This window comes from Bison bison, unplaced genomic scaffold (assembly GCF_000754665.1).
Source record: "Bison bison bison isolate TAMUID 2011002044 unplaced genomic scaffold, Bison_UMD1.0 scf7180017864466, whole genome shotgun sequence".
In the NCBI taxonomy this organism is placed as follows: Eukaryota; Metazoa; Chordata; class Mammalia; order Artiodactyla; family Bovidae; genus Bison; species Bison bison.
In genome coordinates this window covers 4216737-4236421 of record NW_011495027.1, presented here as the reverse complement: position 1 = coordinate 4236421, position 19685 = coordinate 4216737, and the positions used below count along the sequence as shown (strand labels likewise).

General features: G+C 38.5%; 1 protein-coding gene across 1 annotated transcript in view; it reads right to left on the bottom strand.

Moving 5' to 3' along the window:
- The window catches only part of LOC105003281 (calcium-activated chloride channel regulator 4-like), a 31162-nt gene that overhangs the window by 2036 nt on the left and 9441 nt on the right, over positions 1–19685 (bottom strand). Inside the window, exons 4-12 of the mRNA XM_010860334.1 lie at positions 18119–18227; positions 15861–16041; positions 15306–15524; positions 11474–11701; positions 6952–7129; positions 5569–5675; positions 4657–4872; positions 3475–3742; positions 227–397 (exon numbers count right to left, since the gene is read on the bottom strand). Of these exons, the coding sequence (XP_010858636.1) occupies positions 227–397; positions 3475–3742; positions 4657–4872; positions 5569–5675; positions 6952–7129; positions 11474–11701; positions 15306–15524; positions 15861–16041; positions 18119–18227 (1677 nt within the window). The remainder of the gene's footprint in view (positions 1–226; positions 398–3474; positions 3743–4656; positions 4873–5568; positions 5676–6951; positions 7130–11473; positions 11702–15305; positions 15525–15860; positions 16042–18118; positions 18228–19685) is intronic.

Genomic DNA, 19685 nt, shown 5'->3' with positions numbered 1-19685 from the left:
TTGCTCCAAACAAATGTAATAATGGCTGGCTTTCATAGAAATGTCTATACCAAAGACACTGTACCAAAGCTTAGGTTAATATGGAGGCAAACTGTCATATGACTGAGAATTCATTCCAGAAATGGGAGAAGCTATACTCTGAAGTTATAAAATATTTGTAGCCTTAATCATACCAACTCACAATTATTCAAGCCACCATTGACTTCAGATATTATGAAGTACTCACCATCTACTACCCAGCCTGGTATGTATGCAGCTCTATTCAGTGGATGCCTTAAGTTCCATGTGACAGCATTTTCTCCTCCATGAGCCCGTACTTTTAAGTTATATGGGCCATTTTCTTTATAAGTTGTAAAGTATCTAGAGTACACTCCATCATTCTTGAAAGAATCAGCACCTTGTTATGGAAGTGAAGGAATAAATTACTAATGTAAAGAAAAATAAAAACTTAAGTATTTTCTAAGTCAAGCATATGGGCTTTATAAGCATATTGCTTTTATTCATCTCCCTATTTTGTGATTGACCCCTTGGGGAATATTTCCATTTTGCTCTGCCAACCAGTATCTTGTGGGATGTATATCCTAGTGGTACTGTGTTTGTGTGTGTACATATGCATGCATACTAAGTCGCTTCAGTCCTGTCAGACTCTGCAACCCTGCAGACTGTAGCCCACCAATGTCCTCTGTCTGTGGGATTCTTCAGGCAAGAGTACTGGAGTGGGTTGCCATGCCCTCTTCCAGGAGATCTTCCTGACCCAGGAATCAAACCTGAGCCTCTTATGTCTCCTGCATTGGCAGGTGGCCTCTTTACCACTGGTGCCATCTGGGAAGCCCGAGTGTGTGTGTGTGTGTGTATGTGTGTGTGTGTATTATTTTTGTCGTGATTGTTGTTCAGTCACTAAGTTGTGTCTGACTTTTTGTGACCCCATGAACTGCAGCACGCCAAGCTTCCTTGTCCTTTGCTATCTCCCAGAGTTTGCTGAAATTCATGTCCATTGAGTCAATGGTGCTATCTAACTATTGGAGAAGACTCTTGAGAGTGCCTTGGACTGCAAGGAGATCCAACCAGTCCATTCTGAAGGAGATCAGCCCTGGGATTTCTTTGGAAGGAATGATGCTAAAGCTGAAACTCCAATACTTTGGCCACCTCATGCGAAGAGTTGACTCATTGGAAAAGACTCTGATGCTGGGAGGGATTGGGGGCAGGAGGAGAAGGGGACAACAGAGGATGAGATGGCTGGATGGCATCACTGACTCAATGGACGTGAGTCTGAGTGAACTCCCGGAGTTGGTGATGGACAGGGAGGCCTGGCGTGCTGTGATTCATGGGGTCGCAAAGAGTTGGACATGACTGAGTGACTGAACTGAACTGAACTGAACCATCTAATCCTCAGCCCTCTTCTCCTTTTGCCTTCAGTCTTTCCTAGCATCAGGGTCTTTTCCAATGAATCAGCTCTTTGCATCACGTGACCAAAGTATTAGAGCTTCAGCAACAGTCCTTCCAATGAATATCCAGTGTTTATTTCCTTTAGGATTGAATGGTTTAATATTCTCTCAAGAGTCTTCTCCAGCACCACAGTGCAAAAGCATCAATTCTTTGGCGCTCAGCCTTCTTTATGGTCCAACTTTTACATCTGTACATGACTACTGGAAAAACCATAGCTTTGACTATTCAGACCTTTGTCAGCAAAGTGATGTCTCTGCTTTTTAATATGCTATCTAGTTTTGTCATAGCTTTTCTTCCAAGAAGCAAGAGTCTTTTAATTTCATGGCTGCTATCACTGCAGTGATTTTGAAGACCAAGAAAATAAAATCTTTCACTGCTTCCATTTTTTCCCTTTCTATTTGTAATAATATATTATTACATAGACATAGACATACTGGTATATATACTCATATATACTGTTTGCAGCTCATGCTTTAAGCACAATTATGTTGTCTCTCTCTCTCCAAATCAAAGGATCCCCACTAAAGAAATATTATCTTTGCATAAGATTTAATTCTCATTGCTATAACCTACAAATTACTTATTATAACTTATCTTCAATGTCTAATTTTTCATTTTAATCGTAACCTCTTACACTATGATCGATTAATTTTCTGGTCTAACAGTGGAAAATCCCATCTGTTTTTAGAATAAACGTTTAGGAGAGCTCAGGAATACTGTATCATGAGGATATTTCTTCATATCACCAGTACTAGAGAGTTTTGTTAACTTGCAAACACATTTCTCAGGAGGGTTAAGACTCTGAGAGAGATTCTTAAAATGAAATCCTTAGACCAACAGCATCTGCGTTTCTCTGGATCATATAAGGAATGAAAGTTTTTCTGGTGTTCCCATTCTGTGTTATAAAACAAGCTCTTTAGGAGTTTCACTTCAGGAGTTAAAATTTGAGAACCCCTGCTCCAAGTCATTGTTAATTACCAATGCTTTCTTAGGTAAAGTCATTCTTAAGCACCTATGCTTTCTTAGGTAAAGGTGTCCCAAATTATTTGAGTTTTATTTGAGAAATTTTATTTCTCCTTGAGAAATGAAACAAGATACAGGAGTTTTAACGTAGCATGGAAGGGGTTGGGAGAAAGAGAGTCATGGGATAATTTAAGAAAATATTGTCATATTAGATAAAGGCATTGATAAACCAAAGACTTTTGCCTTCTAAACTTCTCACAGGGCCAACTCTAGTTGATGATAGGTTATAAGCTGGCTGATTTAACTACATTGAAAAGAAGCTAATTGAAAATTCTGACAACTTAGACGTTTACTGAGATAGTAATTTCTTTACTAAATGACCTCTCTAAAGAAGTGTTAGTTCCCAGAATAATTCAGAGTTGGGAAAAGGTTTTAAAGTACAGTACCACTCACCCATACAGACCAAGGAGATAGAGAGCAGTCAACACTCTATTTTGATACCTCCCAGTCAGATCTGGTATCTGATGATGACCCAGTAATGTCCCCTTCTCTCTGATGGCAGATCCAGCTTCCTTTGGTCTCAGTCCCTAAGATTATATGTGAACTTTTTATCCAGCTGTTGGGAATTTCTCACGGCTGGCATCCCCTCCCTGCCAGGGACCCAAATTGTACTGCTTCATTCCATACTACTACTTGTGTTTCACTATCTCTGGCCAGACTTTCTTGGTTATATACCTCTAAGAAACACTTATTCAGAATTCTTGATGCTGTCCTCAATCTCAGCAATGATACTTTCCTATTTATTGGAAGACATTGGTTGTCTAAATGAAAGAAAGAACAGTAATGACAGTAAATAAAGTTCATTGAGTGCTCTACCACGTATAAGACACTTGCAAATCACTTTGGAGTTGTTACCTGGATAGAATTTCACCCTGGTCCAGTTGTTCATCCATAATCTGCATCAATTTTCTGATGCCTGTCCCTCTGCCCCACACTTCCTCAGGGACTCATAACATATCCTGAGTTATGAACATTTAGACTTGTTCAGAGAAACCTGTGATTTACCTGCACCATTATCCAAAAGTTCCAAAACTTCTGTTTCTCCAAATTTCGATTCAATGAAAGCAGTCACGTTGGCTCCAAGAATGGGTAAATACCCTTGTAGAATTTCTGCATAAACAATCAGTGGGCTGGGATAGCTGTTTGTATCTTTATTCATTTTAGCATTCACTGTGATTGGAGGCACAGAAGAGTTTGCTGCCCGAGAATTTACTGTTATAGTCAATGTTTCTGAGCTTGCTTTTGCTTGAATATTGTAAGTCCACACACCCACCTAAAAATTCAATAAAATTGGAATAAGTATCCAACAGCAAGCTATTTTCTGTTTTTACACTAACTCTAAACTATTAAGTATGTTACTGAATAAACATTTAGAGTTTATAGAGCTTTAAGAGTTTTGAGGGTAAAGAGGTAAGAGTTGAGGTAGTTTGGAAAGAATATCCTATTATCATGCCTGGTATTCAAAGTTTATGAAATATCCACTGATAAAAATAAGTTTTAGAAAGTTTGCCTTGATCTTGGACTTATCCTTAGACCTCAGAGTCTACAGACTCTATAACCTGGTGAAAAATGAAAGTGAAAGTCGCTCAGTCATGTCCAACTCTTTGCGACCCCATGGACAATAGTCCGTGGAATTCTCTAGGCCACAATATTGGAGTGGGTAGCCTTTCCCTTCTCTAGGGAATCTTCCCAACCCAGGGATCGAACCCAGGTCTCCTGCATTGCAGGCAGATTCTTTACCAGTTGAGCCACAAGAGAAGACTAAGAACATTGGAGTGGGTAGCCTATGCCTTCTCCAGCAGATCTTCCTGAGCCAGGAATCAAACTGGGGTCTCCTGCATTGTAGGCATATTCTTTACCAACTGAGTTATCAGGGAAGCTCCCCTATGATCTGGTATAAGAAATAGCTTTGTAGCTATCTACACAGCAAGCTGCACAGACTTACTACATTGTCCCCTCAAAGTTATCCTTAGCCATCTTAATTTTTTCCTTTCTCTTCCTTTCTTCTAATGCTTAACTTCTTTTTTTTCCCTCTGTCACCAAAATTTTCAGGACCATACAGTCATATCAAGTACATTCTACTTTATCTTAATTTTGAAATGATGTATTGGCATCCATATTTATGATATCAAATGATGTATTTTCACCTGTAAAATTTGCGAGGAGGTCTAAAAATTAATTGCTTACCTTTGTAGCTCCTTTAATACTGAGATAGGCCATTTTGGAAGCTGAATCCACTATGAAAGTCCCCATTGGTATTCCATTGGGATCAAAGAGGTAAATAGAGGGAAGTTGTTGGTTCCATGTGATGAGAAAGAACGTGTCCTTTCCCACAGTGCTATCAATTATTACAGTGCCATTCATCCAGTCATTACTGTTGAGTTTTAATCCCTTACTTTCAAGCTGTTTAAATATATAAAAAATTAATAACTGTAGAAGAGAGTAATTTTATGCTTTTCTTCTGTTTTACATATTTTAAAATTTCTGTCTTGAGAACAAACTTAAATATGGCATACCACTTTAGGCTTGCGATCTCTTTGAAAGCTAATTGGGATGACAGTTGTCAGTCAGAAAGTGTGGAAATATAGCTACTGAGGAGAGAACAGGGTATAATAAAAGCATTAGAGCAGGACAGTAGGATTTACAGCTGGAGATATGGCCCTGTTATTATTTTCCCAGCTGTCTTGGTGAGCACCTACACTAGGATTTAGCATTGAAGTGCTAAACTACCTCTGAGAAAATTAGTTCTGTGTGTGTATGTGTGTGTATTGCCCTCTGTTTACCATTTTTCTTGACTTAAAATAAAGTGCTCAGTCACTCAGTTGTTTCTGACTCTTTGTGACCCCATGGACTATAGCCCTACAGGCTCCTAGTCCATGGAATTCTCTGGATAAGAATACTGGAATGGATTGCCCTTTCCTCCTCCAGGGGATCTTCCCCACCCAGGGATCCACCCAGCATCTCCTAAATTGGCAGGCAGATTATTTACCACTGAGCCACCTGGTGATGATATAGAACTCAAAACTTGTAACAACCAGATGATTTTTCTTGGTTAGGTCTAAATCCAAACATTAACACTCAAGGACTAGGAACTCTGACCTGAAGAGATTGCTGGGAGGCATCGATGTTCTCTGATGCAAGGGCTGCAAAAGCGTCAATAAGGCCGTTGTTCTGGCCTTCATCTGAAGCATAAATATATTTTCCTCCTAAAATATAAATACATTAACTAGGTTGCTTTTCAGAAAATAAGTGCTTTTCACATTTTAGTGATTAAGGCAATATCAGGGTAAACAAAACCATAGTTTCAGTATGTATTATAAAAATAAACCCAAATCAGATAGGTATAAAGATTATCTCTGAAATGTTACCTAAAAAATGTCATAACTGGGAGGTAAGCTACCTTTAAACTCCACTAATAGAAATCTTTCTGGTTTAAATGCATCAACTAACTAAAGAATGTGAAAGGAGATGTTATAATTTCATGAACTAAAGCTCACAGGATCACATAACCTTTAGGAGAATTATTCACTTTAATGATTATTTAAGATACAGTTCTAACCACATCAGCTTTCAAGTTTTCCTGCCAGAGTGGGTCAGAATCAGAAAGGTTAAGGAGATTTCATATTGAAGCAAAGAGATTTCATATTGAAGCATCCTGACAAAATTTGGCAATGAGCAGATAAAAAAATGATAAGCAATAGAGACAAGTTTAAAAACAATATTTTTGGAGGGATATTTAGGACAGAAATACTTTACAATGGCTATAAAATTACTTGGAAATGATGGGAGTTTGTACAATTAAGCATTAAAAAGCAAGTGTTTGTATGGTAACATTAGAGGTCAATTCAATACAATAATTGATTTTTATAATGTTATAAATTATGTATTCTCTACTATGTTTAAGAAGGCACTGAACACATGTAGTCCATTTTCTTCACATGTCTCTGTCTGTAAGATAGTAGTTATTTTACGTTTAATCTAGAAAACTTGTTATTACTATATTTATAGCCTGAGCTTCTGTTAAACCCACCCCTTAACTTCCAGTCTATTCTCTAGTCTCATGTATTTCTCACTATCCTTCAATGTGGCTTGCATTGTCACCCCAACATGCTTTATATTCTCTGTCATTCTTTTTTCTTCCAGAGAAAGCAAACAAATTGATAAATGTCTAGCTCCTCATCTCTCATGCCTTGTTTCCCTGACTCTATTCAAAGCTGAGAGAATCAATGACTCCATCTGCTCACATGGTGTTTGGCACCTATGTATGTCTCTTGTTATGGAGGAGTGTTATCTGACTATGCTTTTCTGATTAGCAGTGTTTTTTGTCTCTCGGGACTGTTGGCACCTTGAGATCATTTCTGGTTTAACTCTGATCCCGAGCTCCTGGCACAGCACCTGCAGAGTAGGAGCTTAAGAGAACTTGTTGAATTGTCAGCCTCTACATTTATATATTGCTATCAAAGGATGTATGTCATATTTTACCTGTTGCAATGCTCATCTCTTTGACTGCTTGAGCAGCATCTGGTCCAAGAGCAATAAAATGAATGATGGCTCCACTTTGTTTCACTTTCTCAATACAAGACTTTGCAGTGCTATCCTCCCCATCAGTCAGCAGCACTATTTCAGATCCATCTACTTGGAAGTCAGCGTTTCTAATTGCCTACAAATATAATCAGAGCATTATTACAGGTGATCTTAGGTCAACTAGGCCTGGGAGAGATTAGGATAAAAATGGACATAGAAAATAGTGTGCAGAAAAGAGGAGACAGCTTCATTTTTAAATCAAAGGATCTGTAATCACAACGCTAGGGGAATTTAAACAGGACTTTTTATTTTCTCTCCACCCACTGTAGGAAATGTTTGCTCAGATGAAGTTGTGTGGGAGTAGGGGTATGGAAAATCCTACTTGAGTACAATGACTATGATATCCCATTCTGTGGCACTCAGGAAAATCAGACACCAAGCATATAATGGCATTAAATATTTTTCTGCTTCTTTGGTTCTGTATGCAGCTAGATGCATTAAGAGTTCACCTCAACATTTTTAAAGAAGCTGTTGGTTCCAAATTAGGGTATCCTCAGTATGCTAATAAACAAAAGATATGGAAAGTTCTACACAGGTTAAAAATCTTGTTATATAATTTTTAATTAATCTCTAATAGTCACAAGCACATAACTAAGCATATTAATGGTGCTAAGAGAATATATGACTTACTGAGAATGTGTCCTATTTATGGTTTGAACCATTTCCTATAAAGCTAAACAGTTTGAAACACAGAGATTTGAATCTAGGCACCCATAAGAAAGGATAAAGAGAATTTATCTCAGGAAGGCAACTGTATTTCATCTTCTTTGACAGCTTTATTGGAAGTGGCTTCTTGATACATCATTTTGAGAAACCGAGTCCAGTCCAAGAGGAAAAAAAATGATAGGCTATCAGTGGCTTTCCTGAACTTGTAGTGGAGATGTGTATATGTTTACAAAGAAGGGTTTACAATGTAAAAAATCTTACTAATGCTGGTGTCAGGATACAATGTGACCAGTCTTGTTTCAATTTTTGCAGGTTTTGAGGCAAAGAATGACTGTTATATATAATTTTCAGTTCAGTCAGTTCAGTCGCTCAGTTGTGTCCGACTCTTTGTGATCCCATGGACTACAGCACACCAGGCTTCCCTGTCCATCACTAACTCTTGGAGCTTGCTCAATTCATGTCCATCGAGTCGGTGATATCATCCAACCATCTCATCCTCTGTAGACCACTTCTCTTCCCGCCTTCAATCTTTCCCAGCATCAGGGTCTTTTCAGTTCTTCACATCAGGTGGCCTAAGTGTTGGAGCTTCAGCGTCAGCATCAGTCCTTTCAATTAATATTCAGGACAAATTTCCTTTAGGATTGACTGGTTTCATCTTCTTGCAGTCCAAGGGACTTCAAAGCATCAATTCTTCAGTACTCAACTTTCTTTATAGTCCAACTCTCCCATCCATACATGACTACTGGAAAACCATAGCTTTGACTAGATGGACCTTCTTTGGGAAAGTAATGTTTCTGCTTTTTAATATGCTGTCTAGGTTGGTTATGGCTTTTCTTTCAAGGAGCAAGTGTCTTTTAATTTCATGGCTGTAGTCACCATCTGCAGTGATTTTCAGTTCAGTCAGTTCAGTTCAGTCGCTCAGTCGTGTCCAACTCTTTGCGACCCCATGAATTCAGCACGCCAGGCCTCCCTATCCATCGCCATCTCCCGGAGTTCACTCAAACTGACATCCATCGAGTTGGTGATGCCGTCCAGCCATCTCATCCTCTGTCATCTCCTTCTTCTCCTGCCCCCAATCCCTCCCATCATCAGAGTCTTTTCCAATGAGTCAACTCTTTACATGAGGTGGCCAAAGTACTGGAGTCTCAGCTTTAGCATCAATCCTTCCAAAGAACACCCAGGGCTGATCTCCTTTAGAATGGACTGGTTGGATCTCCTTGCAGTTCAAGGGACTCTCAAGAGTCTTCTCCAACACCACAGTTCAAAAGCATCAATTCTTCGGTGCTCAGCTTTCTTCACAGTCCAACTCGCAGTTATTTTGGAGCCCCCCAAATAAAGTCTCTCACTGTTTCCATTGTTCCTCTATCTATTTGCCATGCAGCGATGGGACCAGATGCCATGATCTTAGTTTTCTGAATGTACTTTTTTAATATATGTGAAATATGGCTCAATGTATACTAGAACTAAATTAAAATTTAGGAAATGTTTTCATGCATTATAGCATTTATACAGCATCCCAATCACATCCCCCCCTACACATTCGGGAACAAATGAAGATTTAAAGATGAAGCAGGGTTCTCTGTCCTTCATGTCTCCCTTGTATTATTTTATTCACTGAACACTTGCAGTGTGTTATTCACTGTACTGACTGCTGGAGATTCAGCAGGAACTACATGGATTTTGTATTCATGGAAATAATTACATTTAAAGATATTTATTGGGAGTTGGGTGAGAGACTGAGGAAACATAGAGATGATTGGCAAAGGCAAAACTAATATAATCAATAAAGAGAAACTATAATATTAAACTGCTACCATTTACTGAAATTTGCTGTGAGTTAAATGTGTTTTACACATTTTGTAATTTAATCCAACTCCAAACTGTCAACCTGTCCCTAGATTACTACTCTACTACCAGTCTTAATCCTTACATTTTATTTGATACAGGGTAACCAGAGTCATCTTCCCAAAATATGAATTAATTATGTCTTTTGTGCTTAAAGCCCTTCTGTTGTGTTTAAAATACAAACCTCATCGTATTTTTTGAGGGTTTGAAGAATATAGCCATTTTCTACCTGGCAATTACATTTCATTCCCCCTACTTACCAAATCCCAGTGTCACTGGCTTCTATCATTTCTTAAATAATTCAGTTTTTGTTCACCTCATTCCCAAGGGACTTTGCCCTTTTCTTTCTACCTGAATGGCTGGCTCCTTCTCATCCTTCAAATCTTAGCTTAACCATCACCCTTCAGATAGATCCTCTCTTCTAAAGTAGGCTTTGTCCCTCTTTTCCCTCTTACTTAATCACATCACATTTATTTGGTCACTTCACAAGACTATCTCTACAACCTTCAGTTAAAAAAAATAATTGATAGATTTATCTGTATATTATCTGTTCATAATAAATTAACATGTGAGATTTGTTTCTTACATAAATACGTGTTAATAAATTAAAATATATTATGGTTACTCCCTACAATAAATATGTATTGAATAAATTAAACATGAACAACCCTACAGGCTAACATTCATACTCAATTTTATTGATGAGGTAATTAAAAGCTAGTGAGGTGAAGAATGCTTAGGGTAAGAAATCTGGTAAGTGATTATTGGAGTATGAACCCAGACTTCATGTTAGAAAACTATACTAAAATGCCATTAATTCATAAAACAGGGACATTTGATAGGAGCAAGGATTTTGAAGAATGGATAGAATTTTGGCATGCAAAGACAGAAAAGAAGCATTTTAGACAGGGGAATTACATGTATGGAGGCTGTTAGTACATAGGGGCTTGGAGAACAATGTGTGCAGTAAATTGGTTGATGCATAGAGTATTGGTAAGGGAGAACTGAAAAAAAAAGGCTGGCAAGAGAGGTGAGGGCAAGCTTATCATAGAATGAGAAGCTGTTAAATAACATCACACTGAGGAATTCAGACTTTATCTTATGGACTGTGAAGGGACATGTTTTCTATGCAGGAAAATGATGCAATTGATATTAATTTTGAGCTCAAGATGACCATTTGGATAAAAATAAGATTTGTAATAATAATTAGTGTGAATTATATGTTTACTATGTAGTATAATGACTATTGTCCTAAGTACAAACGTATCATTTTCTTAAGTCTCATAATAATCCTATAAGTGAAGCGTTCTTATTTTCCTATATTTTATATGTAAGGCATTGGAGACTAATTTCCAAGGAGGCTGATGACTGTGCCTAGATCACATGGCTAGTAAGTAGCATAGCCAGTACTCTGATGATGTCACAACTCATGTTATGACCAGTATTCCTTACCCTAAGTATGATTAACAGTTCTTGCTACATCTGGAACTGTGACAGATAAACATTAGTTTCCCTAACTGAATATAACAGAAGCTAAAATGAGGATTGCTCTGAAGGAGAATCATACCATATAACTTGCTTCATTGCTTAAAATTGGATGACTCTTGCTGCTCAAGCCCTCTTATTTAATTAACATTCCTTGAGCACTGACTGCTGCATGGTAATAAGACAAAGTCTCTGACCTCATTGGGCTTATACTCCAGTGAAACTGTAATAGTCATTTATTTACCCATTACTTTGCTCATCGATTTCTTTTAATGAAAAGATGGGCAAGTGAATTTCTCTATGTGATTAGTTCTCTACTTTTTAGAATTAGTTATGTTAAAATTAGGGAGCAAGTATGAGGAGCATTACTTAACATAAAAATGTTCTAGTAATAAACAAAGTATATTTGAAGTATGGTTTTCACCTGAAATCCTGATTCAATTCCACTGCAGATGGAAGTTCCTCCACTAGCAACTGTAGGTAAACTTTCCAAGAGCTTTCTTCGTTCACTGCTGCTTATGATTTGGATTAGATTACTTTTGATGGAGGCAGAACTGTCAAAGTGCACCATCCCCACCCAAGATCCATTTTCGACAGTCTGCAGCAGGAAATGTTTGGCCGCTTGGTTCATTCGATTTAGACGATTAGAAGCCTGAATAAAAACGGGTAATAAAAACAAGTAATTTTTGACCAGAAAGTAATAGAAGATCACATAAAATGAGTGAACAGACTTTGTTGTTAAAGGTTTTCTATCAATAGTAATTGATGTTATTTAAGAAAGCAAATTTTTTCAATTGATACAATTAAAAATACAGTTCTGTTTATTATGTAATACAAGGTGGTTTGATTGCTAAGTTGTGTCCGACTCTTTTGCAACTCCATGAACTGTAGCCTGCCAGGCTCTTCTGCCCATGGGATTCTCCAGGAAAGAATACTGGAGTGGTTTGCCATTTCCTTCTCCAGGGGATCTTCCTAACCCAGGGACTGAACCCGCATCTTTTGTATTGCAGGTGGTCTCCTGCACTACAGGTGGATTCTTTACCCACTGAGCCACCTGGGAAGCCTTATGTAATACATATGTATAGTATATGAAGGAACACAGGTTTTTAACTAGAGCTGATTCTTGGCTTCTAAGCACCTAAATTAGAGGTGTAGAGGACGGTGGAGGTTGGGTTGGAATTGGGGGGTCTGCTTTATTGACTATGCCAAAGCCTTTGACTGTGTGGATCACAATAAACTGTGGAAAATTCTGAAGGAGATGGGAATACCAGACCACCTGATCTGCCTCTTGAGAAATCTGTATGCAGGTCAGGAAGCAACAGTTAGAACTGGACATGGAACAACAGACTGGTTCCAAATAGGAAAAGGAGGACGTCAAGGCTGTATATTGTCACCCTGTTTATTTAATTTATATGCAGAGTACATCATGAGAAATGCTGGACTGGAAGAAGCACAAGCTGGAATCAAGATTGCTGGGAAAAATATCAATAACCTCAGATATGCAGATGACACCACCCTATGGCAGAAAGTGAAGAGGAACTCAAAAGCCTCTTGATGAAAGTGAAAGTGGAGAGTGAAAAAGTTGGCTTAAAGCTCAACATTCAGAAAACGAAGGTCATGGCATCCGGTCCCACCACTTCATGGGAATTAGATGGAGAAACAGTGGAAACAGTGTCAGACTTTATTTTTCTGGGCTCCAAAATCACTGCAGATGGTGACTGCAGCCATGAAATTAAAAGACGCTTGCTCCTTGGAAGGAAAGTTATGACCAACCTAGATAGCATATTCAAAAGCAGAGACATTACTTTGCCAACAAAGGTTCGTCTAGTCAAGGCTATGGTTTTTCCAGTGGTCATGTATGGATGTGAGAGTTGGACTGTGAAGAAGGCTGAGCACAAAAGAATTGATGCTTTTGAACTGTGGTGTTGGAGAAGACTCTTGAGAGTCCCTTGGACTGCAAGGAGATCCAACCAGTCCATTCTGAAGGAGATCAGCCCTGGGATTTCTTTGGAAGGAATGATGCTAAAGCTGAAACTCCAGTACTTTGGCCACCTCATGAGAAGAGTTGACTCATCGGAAAAGACTCTGATGCTGGGAGGGATTGGGGGCAGGAGAAGAAGGGGATGCCAGAGGATGAGATGGCTGGATGGCATCACTGACTCGACGGACATGAGTTTGAGTGAACTCCGGGAATTGGTGATGGACAGGGAGGCCTGGGGTGCTGCGATTCACGGGCTTGCAAACAGTTGGACATGACTGAGTGACTGATCTGATCTGATCTGACTCAAATGTTAGAGACTGCTTGAGTATTCCTGGGATCCTCTGTTCCAGTTGTATCAAGATGAAACTACTCCCCAGGTCCCATAATATCAATATCAAACCAGACCATCATGGACTCCAACTAGAGACTGAAATCTCTCCATCCCCTGGCCACCTGACTAACCAAAAGATGAAATTTACTCTAAATTTCACCTTGCCCATTTCTGCTTCTACACCTAACCACATCCCACCACATTTCCACTAATGGATTAACTGTAATTGGTTCTCTGGTAACCCATTAGGATTCAAGTCCTTATTTTCTAGGTGAATACCCTAGGATGTACACCTTTTCATGCATTGGTCTTTTCCAGTCCCTCAATACCAATTGACCTGTGGCACCTGTTCCCAACACATGCCCAAGTTTCCCTCTGAACTGCTTAGAAACAAATCACAGTGAGGAACTTCTTCTATAATACATCCCCATCTTAGCGGGTTGTGTCTACCATTTTGCTTTACCTTTAAACTTGACTATGCCTGCACCCTGTCTAGGGAAAACTGCTCATCTTCTCTCCCAATTAAGAATCTCATCTCTCCCCAGGGACTCTTCCTAAAACATTGTTATGTGGTGAGGTCTAGCACTCTGATGTTCTTTCTGAAACCCTGTAGTACTGTGGATTATTTCAGCCAGCTGTATCATCCTCTGCCATTTCCACTAACTCATCAACCCCCATTTGTTGAATACATTATTCCTGATCTTCAGCATGCTTTATTCTGCCTCAGATGTGCCATCCTTTTGACACATTCCATCTGCTCATTTATAGTCCATTCATTTCAACAATTATTTATTGAATGCCTACATGTGATAAACCATATTCTGGACAAAAGAACACAAAGATGAGACAGACTACTTCAAGTCCTAGGAGACCTGGTTCCTGGATAAGATGGTTTCAAGTCCGAGAGGTATTCATAGAATAGTGGGAGAAAAATGTGTAATTTCAATATAATATATAGTAATAAGGGGAACCCTGATGACTCAACAGGTAAAGAATTTGCCTGAAATGCATGAGACACAGGAGACATGGGTTCAATCCCTGGATCAAGAAGATCCCCTGGAGGAGAAAATGGCACTCCAGTATTCTTGCCTGGAAAAGCCCATGGACAGAGGAGCCTACAGTTCATGGGGTCACAAAGAGTTGGACATGACTGAGTGACTAAACACACACCCAGGTCACTGTGAAAGAACTACAGAAATGCCCTTAGCCCATCCTGGAAAACCAGCCCATGTCCTGGACAAAGTGGATACCTACGCCAAATATTGAAATATAATTAAGTATTAATTCATGATGGGGAAGAGAGTGAAATCTTTCTTTATTCATCTATGAACTTTTCAAGGATATGGATCTCTATTCCTAAAGCCTAGTACAAGCCTAGTACCATTCTCTTAATGTGGTAGAAGGAATGAATGACTGAATCTGGCCATCTCTTCTTAATAGTGATGCTTTTTGTCTATGTATTTGAGCATAAGGAGGTCATTCTTATAGAGAGTATAAATAAGAGAAACATGTTAAGAATCCTCCTGGTTGATCTTGTTCCTTGATTTGGAATGTAGTTTGGAAGCTCTGAATTCACTCTTTCTTCATGCCTGTCAAGTATTTTCAATAGATAAAGGGAGTAAGATTAGGAAATAATCACACATTTCAATCTCCAGTTCTGATCCTGCAACAAAAGCTTTACTAAAGACTTAAAAGTTCTCCTCAATAAACTCTCCATTTTCTGGGAAAGAAAATTCTTGGATTAGGTCCTTCTAACTCTTATTACCATCCTTCTTTCATTATAATGTTCATTGCCCCTCTTGAGGTCAAGATCACAGGAGGTCACAGTACTTAGGCCACCATGCATTTTAGAAGAACCCAGGTGCAGGTAGCAGTCAGAATCTTCTTAGACATTCAATCACTGCCCTGTCCCTACATCCAGGAAAAATGGGCCCGTGAACTCACCCCCATGCTTCCAGACTTATCGAGAACTAAGCACACAATTCTTTCACTGAACTTTAGCAAGGAGAAGACAGGTGGAGGGGGTGGTGCCAACATAGCCGTTGTGTTTTTAAAATCCGCAGAATTGCTGATCACCTCCCATGTGCTTCTATAATTGCACATTTTGTTTTGTAGAGTCGGAGCTTCTTGGTTATGGCTTTTTTCATTACAGAATTCAGTGACCTAAAAGGTTAATATTATAAAATGAAAAAAAAATTGTATGGGGTGCATTTAAAAACTCACCAACAGATCTGAAAACATTAAAAACCTTTTCTTTAAAAATGCTTATTGAATGAAATATGATTTAAGGGAGGAAACGTCTTAGTAAGGCAGATTTTCAATAATAATAGGCAACACTACTTGAGTGCTTACTGTCTGCCAGTCAATGTTAAAGAATTCTATAAAAATACATGTAATCCCTCAGGTCACCTGCATAGATAATTTATAAACATGATAGCAAGTCCTCTGATTATAAATGTATCAACACAAACTGAAGTAATGATTGATTGGTATACTTACAGAATCAATACCTTGCATAAACATTATGGATGTCTTTTCAGTTTGATCTTTATCAGGGAAGAATTGACAATTTTTTTCATACAGTTTTGTCTTGGAATCAATTCTGCATTCCCTATTTGTTACACAGCTGCCTCCTTCACACATATACACTCTATTCAAGCCAGTGATACTCGTGGAACACCTGAAAATATGTGACAGTTAGTCTTTGAGCCAGTCTAATCATTAAAATTTTTATAAAATATTAAGTGGTCTTCTTGTCAAGGTTGTTAATAATGGTCTTTATCAAGATTTTTATTCTTATTTGTATACCACACACATCCTATTTTGACAGCAAAGTTTAAGTGTTCCCACCAGGTAGCTTATTTGTTTTACAAGAAATTTTTGAGGGAAATTTGAAGTAGAATCTCCTGTCTATGCAAAGGGTGAGTCCACTGGAATTAAATCTTCTGTTGTCCCACTTATACTAGTGATTGTAGGCTCCCCTTTTCCAAACATCTCTCCCAGTAACCTTGTGATGGTAAATACATTGCAGGAATCTGGAAAAGGCATCTCGTGAAATCATTTACTCTTGGTACCACTTTAGCTTAAGACTTTTTGTGTATTCCTCACTCAAAGAAATTTTCTTCAAAAGAATGAAATGTTGCATAGCTACAAGTGTTTGGATTATTCAAGGAGCATTTTTATGCAAAGTGAAATGTGGCTAGAAGGAAAGACTGGGGTTCTGCCAAGGCCAGTAAACAATAGTAGAGGAATTTTAGACATGTGTCTCATTGCATGGAATTTGCAGCAAGTGACAGTGATTGCACCAAATATGTTGTAATGTTAGTGTAGCTTATCTTTTCAATGTGTTCCAGTCCAAATTAAAGAAACAGAGACTAGATTTTAGTCAGTAATTTTGTAAGTCTTCTAAATATGTCTATGCCTCTATTGCCCCAAACTCAGTAAACTTAATAGCGTTACCTATGTTAACAACTTATAACTCAGTTGGTAAAGAATCCGCCTGCAATGCAGGAAACCCTGGTTCAATTCCTGGATTGGGAAGATCCACTGGAGAAGGGATAGCCTACCCACTATAGTCTTCTTGGGCTTCCCCTGTGGCTCAGCTGATAAAGAATCCGCCTGCAATGCGGGAGATCTGGGTTAGGTCCCTGGGTCGGAAAGATCCCCTGGAGAAGGGAAAGGCTACCCACTCCAGTATTCTGGACTGGAGAATTCCATGGACAAGTCAGACATGACTGAGCAACTTTCACTTTCACATGTTAACAACCATGATGAATATTCTGTAGCAGAGACTAGGCTTTTAGGAGAGTATGACCTAAACAAAGAGCTTCCTAGGTGGCACTAGTGGTAAAGAACCCGCCTGCCAAAGCAGGAGACATAAGAGACACGGATTCGATCCCTGGATTGGGATGATCCCCTAGAGAAAGAAGGGCACAACACATTCCAGCATTCTTCCCTGGAGAATCCCATGGACAGAGGAGCCTGGCAAGCCACCGTCCATAGTTTGGCAAAGGGTCAGACACGACTGAAGTGACTTAGCATGCATGCATAATCTAAACAAATGTTATCAAAATAATAATCTTTGAAATATGCATCCTAAAGCTTGGTGCTCTGGTGCTGAGGAAGAATCTTCACTGAAATTTGTGAAAATTTCAAATTTCATTTGAAATTTCACATTTTTTAATAAGTCCCCATCCCCAGCAGGGCATCTAAGATTGATTAAGCAGCTGGCATCCAATTTTACATTTATTACCCCACATATTCTGTTCTCTTGATCTCATAATCAGGAGGATTATCTATGTTAAGTGTGATGCTTCACAGGTATTGTAACGTAAACTTTATTAATCTCAAGAAATTTCTCCTTGGCTCTTTGAAGCTGGTTGATTTCCTACTCAGCTGGCATTCTCCACTACTTGTTTTTTTCATTCTTTTGTAGTGTAAATAATTTTTACCTCCTAGAACATAGTACAATCCTTCACATAGAGCATTTACTTAGCACAAATGAGTTCTGGCAGCTATGGTAGAGAGGTATAAAAATAAATCAACTTGACTGCCAGATGCTCTTGAATCTATGTGTATTTTAAATGGACAAGCAGTTTCTTTCAGGTACATTTTCTTAAAAAACCAAAAAGCTCTGTTTTGTGATATGGCATTCATTACCTGCGTTGGGACAAAAATGAAAGAAAGGCTTTTAAAGGAATCAGTCTAAGGAAAATAAGTTACTGCCAGCAGTAATTTAAAAATGTAAATAGTCATGCCTTGTTGCTTCAATTTTCCTTGACTTTGCTCTGTAGAAAGGCTCATCATCATTGTACTCATCAAATACTCCCCAGCGGAGATGGGCCCACTCATGAACAAGCAGTCTACCTGTAGGAAAATATTTCAAATCCATGATTATATTTTAAGTGACATAACTTGTCCCTCATATTTTAATAAAAAATTTTAAATCCAGAATATTTAAATAGTTGCTAGCATTTGTATTTTGTTTATAAAACACATATTATATTACATTTCATTGGATTAATTATATCATTTCAGCATATTATTTTTTATTCCACATCTGTTAAGTCAACAAACCATTTACTATGTATATGCTAAGGGCAGAACAGTTTGAACTCTGAGTTTTGGTTCTTAGGGGTCAAAAAGTCTTAGATATTACCGTGGTTTTTTAGTCCTACAAAAGTTACTTCTACCACAGAATAAACATATATAAAACACGTCTATGGTATTGAAATTTCATGAAGGTGCAACTTTCAACTGCATAATTGCATACAAAACTGCATAATTTAAAAATGTCTACATATGCTTGTTAAGGGTTGATAATGAAAAAAAGGTTGAAAAACACTGCTGTAGACAAAATATAATTTGAGGATGTCTAAAAGGCAACTCCAAAGAATGCTCAAACTACCGCATAATTGCACTCATCTCACACATCAGCAAAGTAATGCTCAAAATTCTCTAAGCCAGGCTTCAGCAATATGTGAAGCATGAACTTCCTGATGTTCAAGCTGGTTTTAGAAAAGGCAGAGGAACCAGAGATCAAATTGCCAACATCCACTGGATCATGGAAAAAGCAAGAGAGTTCCAGAAAAACATCTATTTCTGCTTTATTGACTATGCCAAAGCCTTTGACTGTGTGGATCACATTAAACTGTAGAAAATTCTGAAAGAGATGGGAATACCAGACCACCTCACCTGCCTCTTGAGAAATTTGTATGCAGGCCAGGAAGCAACAGTTAGAACTGGACATGGAACAACAGACTGGTTCCAAATGGGAAAAGGAGTACATAAGGCTGTGTATTGTCACCCTGTTTATTTAACTTATATGCAGAGTACATCATGAGAAACGATGGACAGGAAGAAACACAAGCTGGAATCAAGATTGCCGGGAGAAATATCAATAACCTCAGATATGCAGATGACACCACCCTTATGGCAGAAAGTGAAGAGGAACTAAAAAGCCTCTTGATGAAGGTGAAAGTGGAGAGTGAATAAGTTGCCTTAAAGCTCAACATTCAGAAAACTAAGATCATGGCATCCGGTCCCATCATTTCATGGGAAATAGATGGGGAAACAGTGGAAACAATGTCAGACTTTATTTTTGGGGGCTCCAAAATCACTGCAGATGGTGACTGCAGCCATGAAATTAAAAGACACTTACTCCTTGGAAGGAAAGTTATGACCAACCTAGATAGCATATTAAAAAGCCGAGACATTACTTTGCCAGCAAAGGTCCATCTAGTCAAGGCTATGGTTTTTCAGTAGTCATGTATGGATATGAGAGTTGGACTATAAAGAAAGCTGAGCGCTGAAGAATTGATGCTT